We start from the raw sequence: 23,781 nt of genomic DNA, 5'->3' as shown, positions 1-23,781 counted from the left end.
GAAAAATTGGGTCACAACTAAATAATATAGTATGTATGGCGAACCATACATAGTGGCTCAGACAGAACATTTCAGATTATTTTACAGAAACCAGCATAAAAGAATGGCGTAACATAAGAGTACGGATATCAACTGTAGAAAGTAATGCGTACTTTGCGGCTTTACGACAGGTTGTAGTGTGGACACCTTTAATGGGTGGACCGACCAAAAGAAAGAATTATCACCAATCCAGAGGAAAGGCGGCAACTTAAAGATCGGTGCCAATATTCAGAACAGGACACTGTTATCCCCAATAGAATGGAGGAATAGTGCGCATGCTCTTCTCTATTCATTCCTTATGGGACTGCAGAGAAGTATTATTGGCTTTTTCTGGTGGTCCACATAGAGAATGAATGGAGCGGCAGACGATCGTGCACATGGTTGTTCTATTCCAATGGGGATAAAAGTGCTTCACTCTATCGATCAAAGGGCTTGTGTGGTAAAAGAAGTTATCAGTAGCCTGCAGGAAAACCTAGTCTTCGGTAAGGTGACAGCCTCATACTTGTGGAAAGCTCTTCTGCCTTATGAGTGTCAAATAATATGATTAATATAAAATAAAACTAAAGAATTGATACTTGTACAAATACTAGCTGTCTAGCATTTCATAAAGGTGGGACAGAAACAGTGCAGTGTATCTGGTGCTGAGGGCAGACTGGAGAGGAGCTGCAGCTTTGAGGCACAGCAAGATGGATCCATCTGTTTAACTGCTCTCTTTTCTACAATTTTTTTTAGACATCCTTCATTTAGCAGCTTTGGAAATATGATTTAGACATTCAGTAAACGATCACCTTAGTGGGCAGCCTTGGATATCTGCTAGGTATCTTGCCACATGATTTATGGTCCTCTGTGCAGACAATCAACAAAGTGAATATAGATTTGGAGTGTTCGGGGACCTTGGCTGTGTGTAGCCAACTTGACAGGTACCAGCGCTATTGATCTGATCCATTGCTTTTTGAAGTAGGTCTCTAACAGCTGCGCTATGTAAGGTGTATACATCTTTATAAAGACCCAATTATCGATGGAAAGTAAAGTCAACTGCTTCTTTGCTTATGAAAATCATAAGTCTTGTGAACAATAGTTTGTACTTTTACCTCAAGTTTAAAAGAATATAGCAAAGAGCAGCCACATCTGTAGTCCTGCGGACACAGACGCCATTGGGACTTTCTGACTGATAACCAGGACTGTGGAGTCAGCAAGCCAAACCTCCGACTCCACAGCACGGCCTCACTACTGACCATGTACATAAAGTGTAGCACAGATTCATCTCAACTAAAAGCCGAGACCCTTAGATCAGGAACAGAACAGACATTTATAGGACATTTCATAACTTTCTCAAATTCTTCTGAAAAAACTTACAGCACATCCTGCATTATACTAATGGACCCAATTTATTACATATTTTAGGAGTCAGAGTAGGTCCATTTTATATCGACTCCACAGCCCTGCTGATAACCTGAGTTGAAAACCAGACAGACAGTTACCGGTAAATGTTATATTTCAAGACATACCAAGGTTGCTTTAAATCAAGATGCTCATGTAGTTGTCCTTTAAGATGGTCCTTTAATAAAACCAATCAATCATCAAGCCAAATGTGACATGAAGATACCACAGAATGATGTACACTTGCATCTTTCATTTTGCCTATTTATTTGGATCTCGATTTTACGATTCATTAATCACAAATACTTACTTACGATGAGCATGCATTTTTGTTAAACGAAACTATTGCAGTTATTTTTAGCCATAAAATACCATTTGATACCATCTGCTTTGGCTCTCCGTACTGGGAACAGGTTCAAAAAGTAATCCCATGTGACCGGAGGGCTGAAACGCACATGCAGCTAGGAGAGCCGCTCTCGAGTATGAGAGTTCTCATAAGCATGCCGAGAGTACATAAAAAGCAGCCATCAGAAACTACAGACATACAGGTGCATGTCACTAAATTAGAATATCAAAAAGTTCATTTATTTCAGTTCTTCATTTCAAAAAGTGAAGCTCATATATTATATAGAGTCATTACAGAGTGATCTATTTCAAGTGTTTATTTCTGTTAATGATTATGGCTTGAAATAAATCACTCTGTAATGATTCTATATAACATATGAGTTTAACATTTAGTGAGATGTACCTGTACATACCTACAGACAAGACAAAGGAAGCAATGCAGCTGCCTTTCTAAAAACCTGACTGCCCCTCCCCATATATCACACTGTAACATTATGGAGAATGCTCTGCACTATCCTGTAACATGATTATTAAGATTTGTATCGACCATTAGCAGCACATGAGTGAGGGAAATATCATTCTGCCCTTTATACCCTTGTGACACACAGCATGCTAACATCCCACTCCTTTTCAAGAGCTCGTAAATTATCTCCTGTATAGTGTATATGCATGTCAGGAACAAATATATGAGGCACTCACACCAATAGCCAACACCTTGTACATCAATGCCATGCATGGCAGGGACATGTACGGCACCTTCTTTTTAGAGTGGGTTCCATAATTCATAAACTCGTGGCATACCCATGGAAAGCACCGTGTTCATTACAGATTGGAACTTTTTATAAAACACCATAGGAATCACTTAACACATTCGTTTTTAACCCCGAAAGGTTGCAGCTATTTTGGGCCTTAAGAATGCAGCGAGTTTTGTGCATCACATCACTCGGAGAGACATAACTTTATTTATCCCCATCAACATAGCCAGATTCAGGCTTACGGTCACAAGGGATAGATTTGCTGAGGAATTTCCACAGAGAAAATTCTGCAGTTGCAATTTGAGCACTTCAATCGGGGTTCTTTTTTCTCCTTTAATGATGGTCCACTGTGCAGGATACATAGCTACATGCCATCATGGCTGCAACAATACTAAGTATTTTTCTATTTATTAAATAAAATGTGAACATTTTCTTTAACTTTTTCAACAATTTTATTTTTCGGGCCACTTTGGGGCTTAGAAATGTGATTAACTAATCCATTACAGAATATAGGAGCTCTTGCATGGCCTGAAGAACTTACACATATGGAAGACTTAAAAGGCCTTAGTTAGGCCCATAAAAGCCATGGCAGTCCACTGACACTCTACAATTGTGTTGGGGTGCAGCAGAAGGGATGAGAAAAGGAACTCTTCCCCATGTCTGACCGTTTAGATGCTGCAATCAATAGCCTCTACAGCATCTAAGGGCGTAAACATCAAGGATGGAAGTTTAGATCTCCGAACCCAGGCACCGCATCAGATTCAGCTGTATACTACAGCCGACAACTGATGTGAATGATGCGGGCACATGTGCCAAGTCTGCATTTACAATGCTTGGTGACACTTACATAGCAGCAGTGCTGTAGCTGTGAGGAGAATTGCAACATGCAACAGTAATAAAGTCACTACAATAAATTAAAAAAAAATAAAAACATGAGCCGGTTTCTTTGAACAATGTCACGTCTAACTAAAATTAATGATGGTACACTGTTAAAAAACTGAATGAAAAAAAATGCCAAGTAAAGTCACCATGGTGAAGCCATAGCACATTGTGGATGATCAACGACTAGCGCTAACCCTCTTCATATAATATAGTGGTTTCCCAGGGTCTGAGAGTTGTAGTTTTGCAACAGCTGGAGAGATGAAGAACATGGCTATAATACACAAGTAATGTGGAGTCTTACCTTTAGACCTTGGTTCTATGAGATCCAGGACAACGGAGTCCGCCCCTTTAGTGTAAACAATTATTTCATCTGTAACTGGATGTCTAACCACAACAGACATTCTTTTCCTGGTTGAGTCAAATCCCAGCGTGTGCAAGAGTTCAAAGTTTAATCTCCCCAAATGGGGCAATTCCACCGTTACTTGGTCAGGCAATCTACCAACCAGAGAAAAATTATACGCCCTGGCTGCATATACAAGTGCAGCTTCATCAGGACTCTCTGCCTCGTAGCGCAACTCGCCTTCGTGTCCATCTTCTGTTAGTTTACTGCCCTGTTGAGAAGTCCGACCACTTAAAGTGATCTGTGGAGAGCAGGACAATTTTCCTTCCAGCTTCATAAAACTGCCCTCGGTTGAGGTTGAGGATAAGATACTTGATCCAATTCTTTGCATTGATTTGCTAGTTGTTAGACTCGATGAACTGCTGCTATTTGATCCAGAAGTTATCCTGCTGGGGGTAAATCTCCGGATGAAGTCTTCAATGGTTTTAACTGGAGATTTCATTTCAAATCGAACCCTTATCTAAAACAGTAACATATACATTTTAGTGTTTAGCAATAGTTTTAGATTCTGGATATTCACTGTGATTTATGGGAAGACTGAGTTGTCCACATGAAAAAAAAACTTTTCCCAAATGCGGTAATCGATAATATGGCTGTCGTAGATATAAGAGGAGCTACTACTGTGGCAGACTAGCTGCATCTGTGTATTACATGGTGAGACAAGAAAAATGAAAGGTCACTCGAAGCTTCTACTATAATGACACCTAATCGAGAGTTAGAAAAGGCAGACGCAAGGTGTTCAGCCAACTGCTGGACTAGCTTATGGTTAGAAAGGGGCTGCCTGTCAAAATAAGAAAATTATGGAAGTCATGAGTGATACACTGCACTTCCAGCTCTCCTGCCTCTCTGCCTATTCCACACCCACCTCTTGCCTTCGGTCTCTGACTGGACAGGTCATTCTTACTTTAGGTGCCTGTTTCTCGCAGTCAAGATTCTGTAAAAACACTGTCATTGCCTGGAGTTTTCTCCTCAGAGGGACAGCACATGCGCAGCTCGGTAGTCCAGCTCTAGTAACATTATCAGAACCTTATTGCGTATGCACCGCTCCAGACAATGATGGCATAGGCGCAAAATCCCAGGTAGGGGAGGAAGGTCACTGGAATAAAATAAATAAAGTTGCACTTTGTAGCACTATAGCATGCAAACATGAAATATACAAAATTTGAATTGCAATACTGGTCTAGAAAATAGTTTTTTCCTAAGATACTGACCGAGCACTCCACCTATCAGGATCCTGCTGTGATTAAACCCGCCATAGCCTACATTTATATGTGTAGATAGGCTATCAGCCCGTGAGAGGAGTCACATGAGATTAGGTTCCCAACAATGTAGATAGCCTTGCCATGGCTACCGGGTACACACTAATTGGCCAATTTATGCACGAAGTATCTTAGTTTTTTCCTATTTTCTAGAGTAGTAATTATAGTCTAATTTCATATATTTCATGCTTGCCTGCTATAGTGCTACAGAGTGCAACTTTACTTGTTAGTTACCGTATTTTTCGAACTATAAGACGCACATAGGTTTTAGAGGAGGAATATAGAAAAAAAATGTAAGCAAAAAATGTGGTCATGATGCACTGTTATGGGGGAGAGGGTCTGCTGCTAACACTGCTACAGGGGCAATATCCCCATCCTTGTATGCATGGCCCCCCTCATCCTGGTATGCATGGCACCTCCATCCCCATCACACAAAAAAATAAACACTCCTACTCACCTTTCTTCCCTTTGCTCCAGAGTCACATCCTGCTCTGCTGCCAGCACTGATCTCACTGTGTTAGCCATGCATGACGTCACTGCCATGCGCACTCACACAGGGAGATCAGCTGCTGTTGTAGTCACTGCTCCCCACGCCGGGACTATTGGCGTGGGGAGCAGTGACTTCACTCTCCTTAATAGCAGGTGCACACTCTAGCCGCGCCACGGCTCCTGTAGCTGCCGGGCAATCGCGTATGACAGCTATTAAAGAGCATGAATATTCACCCCCTCTCCACTCCCATGGCGTGGAGAGGTGGTGAATATTCATGCTCTTTAGTAGCGGGCACAAATGACCGCCGAGCGCTGCAGTAGCCAAAGCTGCTGCAGACACTGTATGCCGCGATTAAGGAGAATGAATATTCATTGCTCCCCACACCCACAGCAACTAGACCTTAAATTAGAAGGTTCGGACTATAAGACGCACCCCCAACTTTCCTCCAAAATTTTGGAGGAAAAAAAGTGAGTCTTATAGTCCAAAAAATATGGTATATATGGAGGTGGCTACTCTTAGGTCATTTTTATTTGTTATCAAATACTATCAGAGATAGGAGACCGGAAGCCGAGGGATAGAGGCAGGAAAGCTGTAAGTCCCACTATGCTACATTTGCGGCTCATTTGCATAACACTGAAACGCCAGATTTCTCTAAAACGGAAGATGAAATTATACAAGCAAGGAAGGATTTAATCAGCATTTAAGCACATTTACACACATGTCATAGGTTAGGGGGTATAAAACCCTGATGACGCGTTCCCTTTAACTTAATTTTTCATGGCAAGGAATGACTGCAATTTTTTCAATTCAACTGATCACTTTTCGTAAAAATCTAGAAGGTGTCCCTAAAGTCTTAGGATTGCTGCCGCTATAAAAACTAAAGCAGCAAATTTGTATCAGTCTCAAAACTTTTGGTCATGATTGTATAAAACTGTTTTAGTATGAAGGTTTAACCACATAGCCGAGACAAATCGGTACTTTCATTAAGTGCTGCCACATTTACCTTTTGTCTTGGTTGGTTTGGTGCGGTTACAACAACGGTGTTGCAAATAGTCAAGGCAATGAAAAAGTCAAGGACATCCATCAGTTCTGGAGTTGATTGGGAAAAGAGATCTTTGTGGTTTTGCACGATTTTCAAAGATTTCGTACAATCATTGACTTTTTCTAGTAGCTTTGGGTCAGGGGTGATATCTTTTTCCTAAAGAGAAAGTATAAAAATAGAGGAAAGCAAAATGTATGAAGGTGTATTTAAAATTGGGCCACAGCAGTCACATACAAATAAAGATGGCCATTTTCTTTAGAAGGCACTGACCATGGGACTACTGAATGCAGTGTGCTTGGAGAGGATACTAGCTTTCATGGCTTCAGCTCGGCTGCCTGTACGTCGGTGCGTCTTAGTACTTTGGCTTCTATGCATCACTTTAACACTTTGATGACTGCCACTGCTGTCTCGTCGTGGGAGAGTTCCCGATTTTGGTGCAATGTCCTCATCTTCCGACTCTACTTCCTGATAGGCTGCTAAACGCTTTGCTGTAGATCGAATTTATAAATTATAAATGCCATAGGAACATGAAAACTTTTATGTGCATCTTAGCAATCTGTGTAAGGGGAGTCATTTTCAATTAAAGTTACAGAAAACAAGTCAGCCACATAGCAGAACTAGAGGATCAAAGCTTCTTGTCATCCTTGTCTGTTTAATGCTGCAACATTAATCTACAAACTAAAGCACTTGTTTCTTGACAATTCCTGCTTTGTATCAGATCCACCATAAATATGTAAAAACCAGACATTCCAACCAAAATTTACCTTGCTTTTTCTATTTGCGCCTATAAAATAGAGGTCTTGTATCAGACTTTTCTGGATATCGGGCAACAAACATCACTTCAGAATTTTATGAAATGAAATATCTCGGTGGCAAGTCATACAGAAAAAGTTCTGGAGTGGGAGAGCATTTCATTGGAGAATTAAAAGCTGCTGACAGATGGGTGTCAAAGTAATAAACTTTACATTACAGAAATATTTATCGCCGCCGCAGCAGCAGGGTCTAATAATAATGCTCCGAGCAAGCTCTGCCATACCCTGGCAGATAGAAAAAAGTTAAACAGATGCCCATCTCACAGGGCGCTGGAGTGTATATGAGAGAGCTAACAGCTGAAACATTATATTCACAGATGGCTTTGTTTTGTAGTTATCAGGGCTGCTCAGGTAGCTAAATATGCATTTTTCCACAAGCTGCATCCCTAAAGTGAGCAGCAAAATTAAGGCATTTGTCATTTAGGGCAGCCTAAGGCCTTGCTACTTTTATATTGTGCTACATTTATGCTAAGGATCTGTTCGAACATCCAAGGAAAACTTGTCTTAAAGCACTAGTAGCGAAAAATCACAAGTATGCATATAAGAGCAGCTTTTACTTCTTAGCATGAAATGCAGTTTGACCTAAGAGGACTTCAAGTAGCTCATTATTTCCAAAATTGGAATTAAGTAGGCACCAAGGTTCAAAGCATGTTTAGGCACATAAACCTAAAAGTACATAAAAGGTAGAAATAGATGATCATGAGATTTACTGACAAAATGCGACTAATGTGAGGAGCCTGAATGGATTAGTGGTCGAGCATCCATATTGCCGTTTCATCCAAAGCCTATAGGAATGATGGTAGGAGATATACAGAATGTAGATACAAGACAAGATATTTTACAGTGCAGTACACATATGATAATAACCCACATCATTTTCTGTCACCATTGAGGCTAACAATCGAATTTCCCGGTCTTCGGCACACAGTACAGGGTACTCACCATTAGCATCGTGGGAGTATTCTATTCCGGACACAGTGCATCTTCTAAACACCATCTTATTCTCAGTTAGCGTTCCAGTTTTATCCGAGAAGATGTACTGTATCTGACCCAAATCCTCAGTGATGTTTAAGGCTCGACACTGAAGACGAGAGTCTGTTTCTTCGTCATACAAGTCTTTATCTTGGTGAATAAAATACACTTGGCAGATTTTAACAATTTCAATGGAAACGTAAAGAGAAACTGGAATGAGCACCTGTTAAAAGGAAAAAAAATATAGCGTTGGGAAATGTTATTTTCCTAAGAATATATAAGCAGCATCCTGAAATAGCGTCTAGTAGCAGCTCTGCTTCTACATATCAGTTCAGGAACCGCATTCAAAGTAATGGCATTTCAATTTTCACATGGTATAATGTTACATCGTGTAGCCAGCGTGCATCAGAGGGGCACATACTGGGCAGCCGGAGGCATTCCTGCCCACATTATAGCTATGCTCATACATTTCCATCTCGTCCAAAACAGAAGTTGTAAAGGTAGTCTTCACTACCTGTACCATTTCCCATTTTGTCTCCTGAACTATATAAGTGGTTCAGGTTTATGTCGTCTACTTATTGTTTGTGAAGTATACACATGTCAATATAGCACATGCTAATCTCCAAACGCCTATCTATGCCCATCATGTTTTTCTTTACAGTTAGTATGTATGCCAGGAAAGATCTTGATGTACACACCAAGCATATCCATGGGGCTCAGGGATATGTCAGCATGCCAAATAAATGGAAAATACCAAGCAATAGGTTTGTTTCTAACATTGGGCCTATGGAGTAAAGGATGCACTATATGGCATCTTCCATACAGATCCTCTCAATAGCTTTTCATGACACATCAGCTAAATGAATCCCATAATAGCTTTTGTATTCATCAAAAATAAGCCTCAATGACATATGGTTTAATGAACACTAGTAAAAAGCTCATGATGTCCCCATACAAAAAAAAGCAGGAGGGCAAAGCTGAATCTACCACTTATCCAAAACATGCACTCAGGTGCCCTCCCAATAATTGTTGATTATTACCTTAAAGTACAAGCAATGAATAAAAGCAAATCATTGTACTAGTCTTTTCTAAGCGTTGGATGCCGATTTTCATAGACTTTTAAAATGTTTTTCAATGTGTGATGTTTTTGGAGATAAGTGTTAGCGTGTGCCTTAGTTATGTCCCCATTAATGTTTCCCCCCCCCCAACTAATCTGAGAGCAACATGTTGTGGGAGCAGAGACCCTGATTGCATCAATGTGTCACTTACTGGGTTGCTTGCTGTAGTCTTGAGAAAAACAACTGTTTTATCAGCAGATCATCATCACTAGTAGACCTGCTGTCATACAGAGCTCATGAACAAGGAGAACTACATAACCCTGCCCCCACCACTGATTGGCAGCTTTCTGTGTACACTGTGTATAGGCAGAAAGCTGCCAATCATTGGTTTTGGTGAGGTCATACAGAGCTCCGTATTCAGAGAACACTGTGATTTTATGAAAACTATAGCAAGTAGACTGGGAAGTGACACATTGCTGGAATCAGGGCCTCGGCCCCTACATGATGCTGCTCTCAAAATGGGGCAGCAATGATCTGGTGAAAGCTATTAGTGCCTTTCCTCTCAGGGCAGTGATAGATTTCATGTTATAGCCATGCAGAGCTCAAAATGTAACATTGCATAAAACTCTATGCAATACAGTACAAGACAAGTAAAAAGGTACATAACATTAGGGGGATTTAACCATTAACATGTAATGACCGTAAACCAAGCTTCTTTGCCTTTAAACGATTGTATCATCTACAATTAGATTTAGCCATGATATATTGCACAAGAAAGAAACAGACTCAACCTCCTTTATAAGGAAAAAAAAAACTAAAAACACGGAATCATATTATAAATCATCAATGGTTTTTAAGAAAAGAAACACCAAAGCAAACACTGAAATACTGGGCCTTTACGGATAGTTAAAAATAAAATGGTTACCTGTAAAACAATGATCATGGTGAAAAATAAATATACAGCGGAAAGAAGTGGCTTCACATAATTCCCATCGCTCCCGAGGACATCAAACACTGGTCTCTTTTCTCCATACTGCCATACCCAGAGTGCATGGCCTAAAGAATAGCAGAAGAGATCGCACTTTAAACACTTTGCCATCTGAAGGGTTGGACCCTCTATATAGAATACCATTTTTAAAGATCATGAGAACAAAACAAATCAAATCTTAGTGGTTTCACGTGAATAATTTACAGGTCTAATATATATATCCGGTCATTAGATAGTTGGCCATGTGCGTTCACATAGGATGGGGGACAAGTAGAACCTAATGAATGTACAGTATATTAATTCATCAAATTAGGATGTAGGCAATGTATTTACCTATCTGTATAACAAAAGATGTGGTGAACAAGCCTATGTAATTACACTTCTAACCTCTGAGTACGCTCACAGGTTTTTTTTTGAGCAGATCCATTCCAGAATTCTCCTGAAAAACCGAGCCAAAAAATCTAATTAATTTCTATGAAAAATCCACTTCATATGGAGGAGCTTTTTTTCCTGAAGAAGTTTTGAAAAATTCCTGGTGGAAGGCAAATGCAGATGAAATTCACTCCAAATGAAGCAGTGTCCAAAAGGATAAAAAAATAAAACCCACTTCAGCAGAGAGAGAAAAAAAAACAAAAAACCTCCTCCAAAAATAGTATGTCCTCTCCCCCAAGTATTTCCTAAAGTGGTTTCCGCTTGAAAAACTTGTTCTTGAAAGCCTCAAAAACTGCGTGAACCCTTGAGGTTTGGACATATAGGGATGGATAACTGGAAAGCAACACCTTAGCTAAAGTCTATCTGTAGTTTCAGGAGAACGCGCAATAGAATGGTTGCGTTTGTCTCTAACTCACATGCCAATCTCCGTAGAATTTTATGAGCACTAACTGCCATCTGTCCCAGTAAAGGTTACCTGTGAATTGATTATACTGTATATGTCATATATATTTCATATATTATATCTATGTTAACTTTTAAAAACTATTATGCTAGATTGGTAGGTCTCGTACTGGAAAGTCTGTAAGAATTGTAATTATAAGTCATTAAAATATTTCACTTTTTTTTTTTTTTTTTTTTAGAAATATGTCCAGAGAGATATCAAAAAGAGATTTGGAAACCATACAGACAAGCAATGCATCTTTCTTGAGAAATAAAACAAAAATAAAATAATGCGATGCCTGAATGGTGAAACAAGTTAGGACAGGGAGCAATGCAATAAGAGAAACAACACTGCACTAATGACTTCATAGATCAAATACCTGCACAGACATGGCCATACCCATGAACTCATGGAACACGAATGCCCACGTGTTCATGAAAACCATAACACGTTCACAAAACATGGAGAGCTCGGTGACTAATACCTCAGTCTTCAGATAAACAACATTTAAGATTGATAGTATCATCCGCATCCTGAAGGATATTTTCATTAGGAGACACCAGCTTGAATAATGAATGTTCACTGAATATTCTTTGAAGAAATATTAATATTTTCATTTTGAAAGCCATACATCACATTCCCAGGGCTGAGTCTATAGGAGAGAATGCCATGGCTTCAGACGGCACGTTTCCAAAGCTAAATATAGGAAGTGCCAGGCTGGAATGATATCAACTCAACCAAAACCCAATTTATTAAGACAAGCAGTTTCTCAGGCTTATGAGCGGATCAATGATGAAATCGAGAATTTCCAGTTTCCATTGTTTTCTTTACCTTTTTCCTTCCCTTCTTCTAAGAGCCATAACTTTTTTATTATTTTGACTAAATAATGGCTTGTATTTTTGAATGACATTTATTTTACCACATAGTGTACTAGAAAAGGATAATTAAAATCCAAATGTGGTGAAATTGCAAAAAAAATACAATTCTGACATTGTTTGGGAATTGTTTTTATGACGTAGATTGTGTGATAAATAGGATTCTCCTCATCAGTATGAATACAGCAATACCAAACTTGACCAGACTAAGGCTGCGTGCCCACTATGCGTTTTCCAAGCATAAACGCTTGGTAATCCGCCCCCCATGGTCCCCAATGGCATTCCGCAATGTCAATGCCCATGCTGCGGATTTTTCTGCAGCGTTTATGCTGCGCTCAAAAATCCGCAGCATGTCCATTAATTTTGCGGAAGCGCGGCGTAATCGCCGCCATTGACTTGCATTGAAACGCATAATATCCGTGTCAGTACATTTGTACACATGGATATTATGCGTCTCTATGTGCGGATGGTACCCAGTTCTGGAGGAGAGGAGACTCTCATCCAGACCTGGGTACCATAGAAACTGTAAAAAAAAGAATTTAAAATAAAAAATAAAGTTTACGGTGTCGTCCCGATGTTTTGTCCGCTCCGTCCGGTCTCTTGCAATGCTCGCACTGTTGTGAAGGACCTGCCATGACGTCACTGAGTCATGTGACCCATCACATGACTCAATGACATCACCGCAGGTCCTTCACAACAGCGCGAGCTGCCCAAGACACCAGACGCAGCAGAGAAAACACAGGGAGGACACCAGAAGGTGAGTATAAACTTTATTTTTTTATTTTTTACCATTCTTATTCTTTTTTTTTTTTAACTAACTTGGTCACACTACTATAAATCCATGCCGGTTATAGTCTGACCAAGTTGTCAGGCACTTTTCCAAGTGATGCTAAAATCGCTTGGAAAAGCGCTTGATAACCCGCATGCGGAAATGCATGTGAAGATGCTTCCCAAACGCTTCTACCTGGCGGGAAAACCGCATGTAAAAACCACATGCGTTTTTCCTGCCAGGGAGAAGCGTAAAAAATATGCAGCATTTCTGCATCGTGGGCACATAGCCTTAGTGGTGAAAAACAACAACAACAAAAAAAACTGAATTTTTATTTTTTATTATTATGTCGCCATTTTCAGAGACACATAAGGTTTTCATTTTTGGGTCAATGGAGCTGAGGGAGGGCTTATTACTCACGTTTTTATTGCTCCAACTTTGTGATACACATGACATTTTGATCGCTTGTTACAGCCTTCTTTGTGGTATTGCGATGACCAAAAAAAACCCCGCAATTTTGTGGCTTCAAATTTTTTTCCAGTTAACTCAGTTTACAGATTGGGTTAATTTATATTTTGATAGATCAGACTTTTCAGGATGCGATGATACCATGTGTAATTCCCCCCGTTTTTTATTATTTTTAATCAGGGGAAATGGAAGGCAATTTGAAATGTATTTATTTTTTCATATTTTTTTTTAACTTTTTGGTGTATTTATTAGCCCCCTTAGGAGATTTGAACCTGTGATCGTCTGATTGCTTGTTCAATAAACGCAATACCACAGTATTGCTGCATATAGTAAAAATCATGGTGTCCGATGAAGTCTAGCCACAGCCTGGGTTTCATGGGAGCTCATGGGAGGTCTTCAACAGACCCCTGGCTGTCATAGATCCACTTGCGGCTGTAACACACAGCCATAACAGCTCCATACACTCACTGCCAATTTGCGCCGTTTATTTATGGCGGACGTCAGTAAGACCACGCACACATGTTGAGTATTTGGTGATTTTTGTAATGAGTATTTATAAGCCAAAATCAGGAGTGCAACAAGCAGAGGTAGAGTATAATAGAAACACGTCACCACTTCAGTATTTATCACCCATACTGAGGTGAAAAAACTCACTAAATACTCAACATGTGCACGTGGCCTACGGAAGTAAAACAGCTTCACCGCTCTGCTCACAATTGCTATCTCTATTAGGTAGAGAGCTACATGGCACTATGTTTTGCGAAATAAGGAGATAATGACTAGATGTCCATCACAAAAATAAGACCCCATAGACTTTTCTGAAAGCTGTGTGTCACCCATGCCTGCCTGCCGGTGATTTTACACTGTTTTTTTTTTCATAGCCAAATCATAATTTTCAAGTCGTCGTCCAAGAGAAAATCATAAAAAGTTAGTTTCGTGCAAGCAGAATTGGCAAATACAGTAGCTCCAGCTTTAGGCTGAGATCAGATGAGCATATGTAAAATCGTTCAATTTTCATACAGATAAAAAGGACAATTTTTCCATCGAATTGTCATTTCTGTGCCATTACCCATGTCCATTTTTGACATTTGTATTTCAGACATGTAATACTTAATTAAAAGCCAAATACAGTTTCCCATTTAATAATTTCAATTGATCCGGTAAAAATAAATGACAGACGGAAGATGTCTGTATGACAGCCATTTCGTTTTTATGCACTCAATGAGTTTAATGAACAATTGTGATAAAAAAAAAAAAATATATATATATATTAGAATAATGCATGCCTCGCTCTTTTTTTTTTTTTGCACACACACATCACTCCATTCACTTGCTTTGGTTCAAGTGTGGTTTGGTAGCATACAGTAGTGTTCAAAATAATAGCAGTGTGCTCAAAAACACGAGCTAAGCACAACATCTTTATACTAGTTTTTATTCCCATGCATTGGGAACATTGCACACTGTTTTCTAATTCAAAACATGAAGAAGAGAAATGTTTATCATTTGTAACTATTTTACAGAAAATAACAAAAAATGAACATTGGGCTGTTCTAAGAAATATCAGTGAATGCATTTGTCTTTACAAACTCACAATATGTACTCTTTTTTTTTGAGAATTCAGCATTCCTGTGACTCACTAACCTAATATTTGGTTGTATAACCACAGTTTTTAGAACTGCTTTACATCTATGTTGCATAGAGTCAACCAACTTCTGGCCCCTGTCAACTGTTATTCCAGCCCAGGATGCTTTGACTACATCCCACAATTTTTTGACATTTGTTGGCTTTGGCTCAGAAACAGCATTTTTGATGTCACTCCATAATTGTTCTATCGGATTAAGGTCCGGGGATTGGGCTAGACACTCCATAACCTTCATTTTGTTGGACTGGAAACGAGATTTTGCTAGTTTACTGGTGTTTTTAGGGTCGTCTTGTTGAAACACCCATTTCAAGGGCATATCCTCTTCAGCCTAAGGCAACATGACCTCTTCAAGTATTTTAATATATGCAAACTGGTCCATGATCCCTGGTATGCGGTAAATAGGTCCGGCACCATAGTAAGAGAAACATGCCCATATCATGATGCTTGCACCACCATGCTTCACTGTCTTCAGAGTGTACTGTGGCTTGAATACAGAGTTTGGGGGTCGTCTGATAAACTGTCTGCGGCCCTTGAACCCCAAAAGAACAATTTTATTTTCATCAGTCCACAAAATGTTTCTCCATTTCTCTTTAGGCCTGTTGATGTGTTCTTTGGCAAATTGTATCCGCTTCAGTACAGGTTTTATTTTTATTTATTTATTTTTTAAACCGTGGGAGTTTGCAGGGACTTCTTGCTAAGAGATTAACTTCATACAGGCGTCTTCTAAGGGTATGTGCACACAATCAGGAGCAGCTGCATGTCTATGCAGCGTCAAACCCGCAGTGACCAGATGTTACAGCATGGTGGATGAGATTTCTAGAAATCCCATGTCCACTATGCGTCTGTGCACCTGCGGAAGCCGACATGCGGCGCGTCTTTCAGGACCGCAGCATGTCAATTTCTCTTGCAGGTCCGCATGTGGACTTTCCCCGTAGACCTAACCTTTATAAGGAAAGTCCGCATGTAAAAAAACAAAAACAAACAAAAAAAAAAAACAGGCCACCACTCATTTGCTTAAAATGAGCGGAAGCTGCAGGCGGACACACCGCAGCGTTTGGGACGCAGGCCCAGACACATCGTGAGCACATGCCCTTAGAATCTACTGCACCAACTAGTAAATTGTTTGACATGTGATAATTTAATTTATACCAAAAACAGTGATTAATCTGGTTAGTCAGATTATACTTCTATTATTTTGAACACTACTGTACAAACCAGAGACCTGCTTTTCTGAACAAGCCCTTATTCTCACTATCACCTACCCTGATAGACACGGATTTTTAGCCATCAATAAAATGATGCACTCTTATGTTCTTGGTACATCCTCGAGGGTTAAGAAATAATGTACAGGCACATTTTGAATGGACATTTGAGACACCATCAGGGGCCACGTTTCATAACAGTGCGAGTACCCACAACATTAATGTATGGCAGCCATGCCATTATGACAATTGTTAGAGAGAATAAATTGAGCTAGCAGTTTAATAGGTGCAGTTGGACCCTATCAAGCAAATAATTATTATTATAATAGGATAGATAGTATCTTGGTCAATAGTCGACCTCGACTGAAGTCCATAAAGGTTGTCTTTCAATCCTCCAGTAAGGAATTTCCTATTTAAGTAAAGGACAATCCACAAAGAGAAAGTTCTAAAATATTTATATTTTTGCATCATGCTTCAATATATAAGTTTAGAAGGACATGTGAAAAAAATGTTTTTAAAAATATATAAAAAGTTCAAATCACCTCCCTTTTGCCCCATTCAAAATAAAACAATTAAAATGTTTTAATATTTTTTAATACACATATTTGGTATCACCACTTTCAGAATAGCCCGATCTATCAATATATAAAAATTATTAATTCGATAGGTAAACGGTGTAAGGAGAAAAAATATCAAAACGTCAAGAATTACCGTATTTTTCGGACTATAAGACACTTTTTTAACTCCACAATTTTGGAGGAAAATGGGGGGTGCGTCTTATAGTCCGAATGTTGGGGGTGTATATGTATATTATATATATATATATATATATATATATATATATATATATATATATATATATATATATATATATATATATATATATATATATATATATATACGCGGTGTGGGGGGGAGCGGTAGCGGTAGCGGTGCAGGGCACAGGAGGCAGTAGCCACCCGCTGCAGCCTACACTGTCGTTGCTGCTAAAGAAAATGAATATTCACTGCTCTCCAATGGGCGTGGGGAGCACTGAATATTCATGCTCCTTAATAGCGGCACACAGCTTAGCTGCAGCGCGGCTCCTGCTGTTGCCGGAATCGCCTGTGCCCACTCTTAAAGGGCATGAATATTCAACCTCTCTCCACGCCCTTGGGTGTGGGGAGGGGTGAATATTCATGCCCTTTAATAAGCGGGCACAGGCGATAGCCCAGCAGCAGCAGGAGCCGCGCTGCGCTCCGCTGTGTGCTGGCTATTAAGCAGCATGGAGTCACTGCTCCCCGCGCACACAGTCCCAGCGTGTGGAGCAGTGACTTCCGGCAGCTGATCTCTCCTTGGGAACCGCGCATGGCAGTGACGTCATGCGCGGCTCACATGGAGAGATCAGTGCGGGCAGACAGGACGCAGTGCTGTAGGAGAGAAGAAAGGTGAGTAGGTATTTTTTTTTTTTTTTTTATGTGCAGCTTGATGGGGATTAGGGGGACCATGCATACCAGGATTTGGGATGAGGGGTGCCATGCATACCAGGATTTGGGATGAGGGGCGCCATGCATACCAGGATTTGGGATGAGGGGCGCCATGCATACCAGGATTTGGGATGAGGGGCGCCATGCATACCAGGATTTGGGATGAGGGGCGCCATGCATACCAGGATTTGGGATGAGGGGCGCCATGCATACCAGGATTTGGGATGAGGGGCGCCATGCATACCAGGATTTGGGATGAGGGGTGCCATGCATACCAGGATTTGGGATGAGGGGTGCCATGCATACCAGGATTTGGGATGAGGGGTGCCATGCATACCAGGATTTGGGATGAGGGGTGCCATGCATACCAGGATTTGGGATGAGGGGTGCCATGCATACCAGGATTTGGGATGAGGGGTGCCATGCATACCAGGATTTGGGATGAGGGGTGCCATGCATACCAGGATTGGGGATCAGGCGTGCCACGCATACCGGGATTGGGGATCAGGGGTGCCACGCATACCAGGATAAGGATGAGGGGTGCCATGCATGCCAGGATAAGGATGAGGGGTGCCATGCATGCCAGGATAAGGATGAGGGGTGCCATGCATACCAGGATAAGGATGAGGGAGCCATGCATACCAGGATTGGGGATGAGGGGTGCCATGCATACCAGGATTGGGGATGAGGGGTGCCATGCATACCAGGATAAGGATGAGAGGTGCCATGCATACCAGGATAGAGGGGTGCCAGGCATACCAGGATGGGGATCATGTATAAAAGGAAGGGGGGCATATATACCAGGATGGGGGATATTGTCAGAATTGGGGGACATTACCCCTATACCAGTGTCAGCAGAAGACCCCCTCCTCCTTAAAAGTGCATCATGACCACATTTTTTGCTTAATTTTTTATTTTTTTTCCCCTCCTCTAAAACCTAGGTGCGTCTTATGGTCCGGTGTGTCTTATACTACGGTATGTTTTTTGGGTCGCTGCAACACTGCAATAAAATGCAATAACCGGCGATCAAAAATCGTATCTACATCAAAATGGTATCAATAAAAGCGTCAGCTCGACGCGCAAAAAATAAGCCCACAACCAGGCCCAGTTCCCGTAAAATGGAGATGCTACGGGTCTCGAAAAATGGCAATTTTTTTTTTTTTTTACAAAACTTTGGATTTTTTTTCACCACTTAAATAAAAAAGAACCTATACATGTTTGGTGTCTGCAAACTAGTAATGACCTGGAGAATCATAATGGCAGATCAGTTTTAGCATTTAGTGAATCCCAGAAACCAGCTGTGATCACTGGATTCTACATACTACAATTAATATTATCCAAGAAGCACACACAGTACTAATGATTCTCTTTTCTTAAATTGGGTTAGAAGTATAAAGTATTACATGGATTGTACGACAATATATTGCCCCTAAGGAAAGTGTGGAATGGTACAAACCTTCATGGTCAGGTTTTAAGGCAGGAGCTCAATATGGTTTTACAAAGCTGTGATCCTCCACTTCCAGAGTGCATAAAATGAAGAACTGAGCTACATTTGCACAAGGGTACACGTATCTGATTACTGCTATAAATTTTCATAAATGAACTGAGGTAAAAAGTCACAAAACTTATATGAAATTAGACCATTAACCCCTTCACCTTATTTTTCATTCATTTTTTTCCTCCCCTTCTACAAAGAGCCATAACTTTTCTATTTTCTACATAGCCATACATATGAGGGCTTTTGAATGACACCATTCACTATCATGTGATGCACTGGAAAGCAGGAAAAAGATTCCAAGTGCAGAGAAATTGCAAAATAAAAAAATAAAATTAGAAATTTAACAATTATTTTTAAGTTTTTTTTTTTTATTATTTATTTATTATGTTCACTATACGGTAAAACTGACCAGGAAATAGCATTATCCAGTTCAGTACGATTACATAGATACCAAAACACTTCTTTTTTTTATTTAAGTGGTGAAAAAAAAATTCAGAAATTTGTAAAAGAAAAAAAACTTTGCTTGTGTCGCCATTTTCAGAGACATCTAACGATTTCAATTTTCACATACTGTGTTGTAAGATGGCTTATTTTTTTGCGCCATAAGCGGACGTTTTTACCTATACCATTTTGGGGTAGAGACGATGTTTTGATTGCCTTTCATTGCAATGTTGCGGCGGCCACAAAACGTAATTCTGGAGTTTTGATTTTTCTGCTCGCTTTACCGTTCACCGATCAGATTAATTTACTTTATATTTTGATAGGTTAGACTTTTAGAAACGCAGCAATATCAAAATATGTGTACTTTTTTATCCATTTCTTAATTTTAATTTACTTCAGCAGACCTCAAGCTGTCATGGCAACCCATTGGCGCCCCGCAATCACGTCACGGGCACAACCGATGTGGGCGTGGTTTGACACACCCACCCTCCTTCCTTGCCGGCACCAGTGAATGCCATTGTCATAGATTGACAGCGACATTTAACAGGTTAACAGCCTTTGCCTGTAAAAGGCGCATGATGGATGATTAAATCAGCCATCATCTGCAGGGAAAGATGTGGGCTCGGTGTACATGTATGTCACATTGTGAAGGGGTCAAAGGTGGTTGTCTGGTGAAAACAAGTTATCAACTAACCACATACCAGTGGGGGTCCGACCTTTGTGACCTGCACAGATTGGCAGAATGGGGAATTTTTACCCCCGTTAGAATGCAGTCGTAGTGTGCATGTCTGGCCTGTGTTCCCTTCACTCCCCATGAAAATGCAGAGCTCTGCACTCAGATTTTCCCGCCAGCCTCATACAGAATGAATGGAGTGGCAGTCAGGTATCTGACCTGCGCCATTTTTTGTAACGAGGATAAAAATTCCACAATTGGCCGATTGGTGAGAGATTGGGCATCCACTCATCAGCAAGTTATCACCTATCCACAGCTTTTTTTTTTTTACTGGACAACCCCTTTAAAAGGTTTATTCTGATCATTTTGTGTTGCAATTTTAGATGCCATTTTCAAACAATTGTGGCCAAATCTATATTTTTGTTAAAAAAATTGCTTCTACTTTGCAGAGAATTTAAAGGAGAAAAAGTTACAAAACTAGTAATAACCTACAGTAAATACTAAAAAACATTGTGTCATATAAAGCTAAGAATTGAATGTTACAGCAACTGAAGCTGTAGGCACTTTTTTTGCCAATCCTTACCAATGGCTGAAAGCAGGCACATAATTAGGAGGATCAGCACACACCAGAAGACGTCAGTATTCATCTGCCTTTCCAGCTTACTTCGTTTATAACGAGGTCCATTGTTGTTTAACAACGCTTTGGTCTCATGACCTATACAAATGAAACACACATTACGTAAGCCTATTAATGCATGAAAAACGACAACATTATATGTACCATAAGGTACCCGCACTCATAGAAGCAAAGGCAGCTACACAAAAATTATGTGTATAGGGCCATGTCAACTCTTTCCCCAGAAAGACATCACGCATACTGGATTTCTACGTGCAAAATCCTTTGGTCACATCAGAGATTAGACAGCGCTCAAGGGGACGACAAGGATTCTCCCATCTCCCTGTTGTGTCACAGGCATGCCCGACTAAACTGCAGTGTGCACGTATAAATGTGAATAGGATAGTCAGGAAAAATAGCTAATCGTTACTGCAGATGTATGCTCACCTCTCGCTCCAAAACTATTCCATTTCACATGTTTGCCTGTTTTTAGGAAAAATGGTAACTGTAATCAATGCATACAAATAGAATATACAGAATTACAGTTAGGTCCATATATATTTGGACAGAGACAACATTTTTCTAATTTTGGTTCTAGACATTACCACAATGAATTTTAAACAAAACAATTCAGATGCAGTTGCAGTTCAGACTTTCAGCTTTCATTTGAGGGTATCCACATTAAAAATTGGATGAAGGGTTTAGGAGTTTCAGCTCCTTAACATGTGCCACCCTGTTTTTAAAGGGACCAAAAGTAATTGGACAGATTAAATAATTGTAAATAAAATGTTCATTTCTAGTACTTGGTTGAAAACCCTTTGTTGGCAATGATTGCCTGAAGTCTTGAACTCATGGACATCACCAGACGCTGTTTCCTCCTTTTTGATGCTCTGCCAGGCCTTCAGTGCGGTGGTTTTCAGTTGCTGTTTGTTTGTGGACCTTTCTATCTGAAGTTTAGTCTTTAACAAGTGAAATGCATGCTCAATTGGGTTGAGATCAGGTGACTGACTTGGCCATTCAAGAATATTCCACTTCTTTGCTTTAATAAACTCCTGGGTTGCTTTGGCTTTATGTTTTGGGTCATTGTCCATCTGTAGTATGAAACGACGACCAATCAGTTTGGCTGCATTTGGCTGGATCTGAGCACACAGTATGGCTCTGAATACATCAGAATTCATTCGGCTGCTTCTGTCCTGTGTCACATCATCAATAAACACTAGTGACCCAGTGCCACTGGCAGCCATGCATGCCCAAGCCATCACACTGCCTCCGCCGTGTTTTACAGATGATGTGGTATGCTTTGGATCATGAGCTGTACCACGCCTTCGCCATACTTTTCTCTTTCCATAATTCTGGTAGAGGTTGATCTTGGTTTCATCTGTCCAAAGAATGTTCTTCCAGAACTGTGCTGGCTTTTTAAGATGTTTTTTTTTAGCAAAGTCCAGTCTAGCCTTTTTATTCTTCATGCTTATGAGTGGCTTGCACCGTGCAGTGAACCCTCTGTATTTAGTTTCATGCAGTCTTCTCTTTATGGTAGATTTGGATATTGATACGCCTACCTCCTGGAGAGTGTTGTTCACTTGGTTGGCTGTTGTGAAGGGGTTTCTCTTCACCATGGAGATTATTCTGCGATCATTCACCACTGTTGTCTTCCGTGGGCGCCCAGGTCTTTTTGCATTGATGAGTCCACCAGTGCTTTCTTTCTTTCTCAGGATGTACCAAACTGTAGATTTTGCCACTCCTAATATTGTAGCAATTTCTCGGATGGGTTTTTTCTGTTTTTGCAGCTTAAGGATGGCTTGTTTCACCTGCATGGAGAGCTCCTTTGACCGCATGTTTACTTCACAGCAAAACCTTCCAAATGCAAGTGTGACACCCCAGGGGTCTGGTTGCCACAGTGATAGAGATATTATGTCTGAGAGCAGGTGGGAGGTCTCTTGGTCAGGGATCCTATGCATGCCACACCTCCTGCCCAGTCCTGGGAGGGGAAGAACTTCCCCTATATAAACCTAGGGCTGAGGCAGGGTTAGTCAGTAGAGAAGAAGTAGAGAAGAGAAACAGCATAGGAAGAAACAACAGGAGCTCTGTGGGAGCAGTGCTACAAGGAGTCAGGGGCTGGCAGCTGCAGAGCTCGCCCTGACTGAGAAGTTATCACCGGACCCGGAGTCCGAGGCTGTGGGGACTAACTCCTATCCAGCAGCAGAAACCGACCGGCAGGGGATTGCAGGTCCTCTGGCCCAGAAACCCGAAGGCACGGTCACACGCGTGGGAACAGCACCGCCGTAGTGGAGCGAAAGCTACTAGAAGGCCCCGAGTCACCGGCCATACGGGTGAGCACCACACGGTACACTCAGGGACGTGGGCTACTTATACCCGCCTCTAGCAAGGTAGCCAGAAGAGTATCGTTAGTTTGGGAGGCCTACAACTCCGCCTGGCCAGGGGAGATCCCATCTGCTCAAGGACTGACCAGGCCCCAATCACTAGCCAGTACTCCGGGAGGGTCTATCTTTGTCACCAGTAAAGACCCTGAACTACACCGTACAGTCTCCGAGTGGTTCCTGCTACCTCCATCATCCACGTCGGCTGCCCTGAGGCCATACCCCTCCTGTTGGGGGTTATACTATCACGCTGCACAATCCTACCACCGGCCTCAGCGGTCTGCCCTGCAGCAGCAGCTCCTTAGCTGTACTCAACGGGTGGCGTAGTCGTCCAACATCTACCGCTGATACAGCGCCACTTAGTCTGACTCCCTGGGCACGGACCGGATCACCGCCACGAGACTACAACCCTCAACAGATCCGGCTCCGGGTAAGCTCCCGCGTGCGCAACGCTGCG

At 41.0% G+C, this 23,781-nt stretch overlaps 1 protein-coding gene across 3 annotated transcripts in view; it reads right to left on the bottom strand.

Annotated features, from left to right (window-relative positions):
* ATP10A (ATPase phospholipid transporting 10A (putative)) overlaps window positions 1-23,781 on the bottom strand; it is a 164,822-nt gene that overhangs the window by 42,865 nt on the left and 98,176 nt on the right. For all 3 annotated transcript variants that reach the window (XR_012278505.1, XM_073664540.1, XM_073664541.1), the window contains exons 5-10: window positions 20,914-21,045; window positions 10,360-10,490; window positions 8,347-8,599; window positions 6,863-7,080; window positions 6,554-6,748; window positions 3,703-4,261 (exon numbers count right to left, since the gene is read on the bottom strand). Coding sequence is in view for 2 of the 3 variants with exons in the window: in XM_073664540.1 (XP_073520641.1) it covers window positions 3,703-4,261; window positions 6,554-6,748; window positions 6,863-7,080; window positions 8,347-8,599; window positions 10,360-10,490; window positions 20,914-21,045 (1,488 nt within the window). In the remaining variant the exon portion in view is untranslated. The remainder of the gene's footprint in view (window positions 1-3,702; window positions 4,262-6,553; window positions 6,749-6,862; window positions 7,081-8,346; window positions 8,600-10,359; window positions 10,491-20,913; window positions 21,046-23,781) is intronic.

This window comes from Phyllobates terribilis, unplaced genomic scaffold (assembly GCF_046119375.1).
Source record: "Phyllobates terribilis strain yellow unplaced genomic scaffold, ASM4611937v1 Scaffold_2__4_contigs__length_985480577, whole genome shotgun sequence".
In the NCBI taxonomy this organism is placed as follows: domain Eukaryota; kingdom Metazoa; phylum Chordata; class Amphibia; order Anura; family Dendrobatidae; genus Phyllobates; species Phyllobates terribilis.
This window is presented reverse-complemented; position numbering and strand designations above follow the sequence as displayed.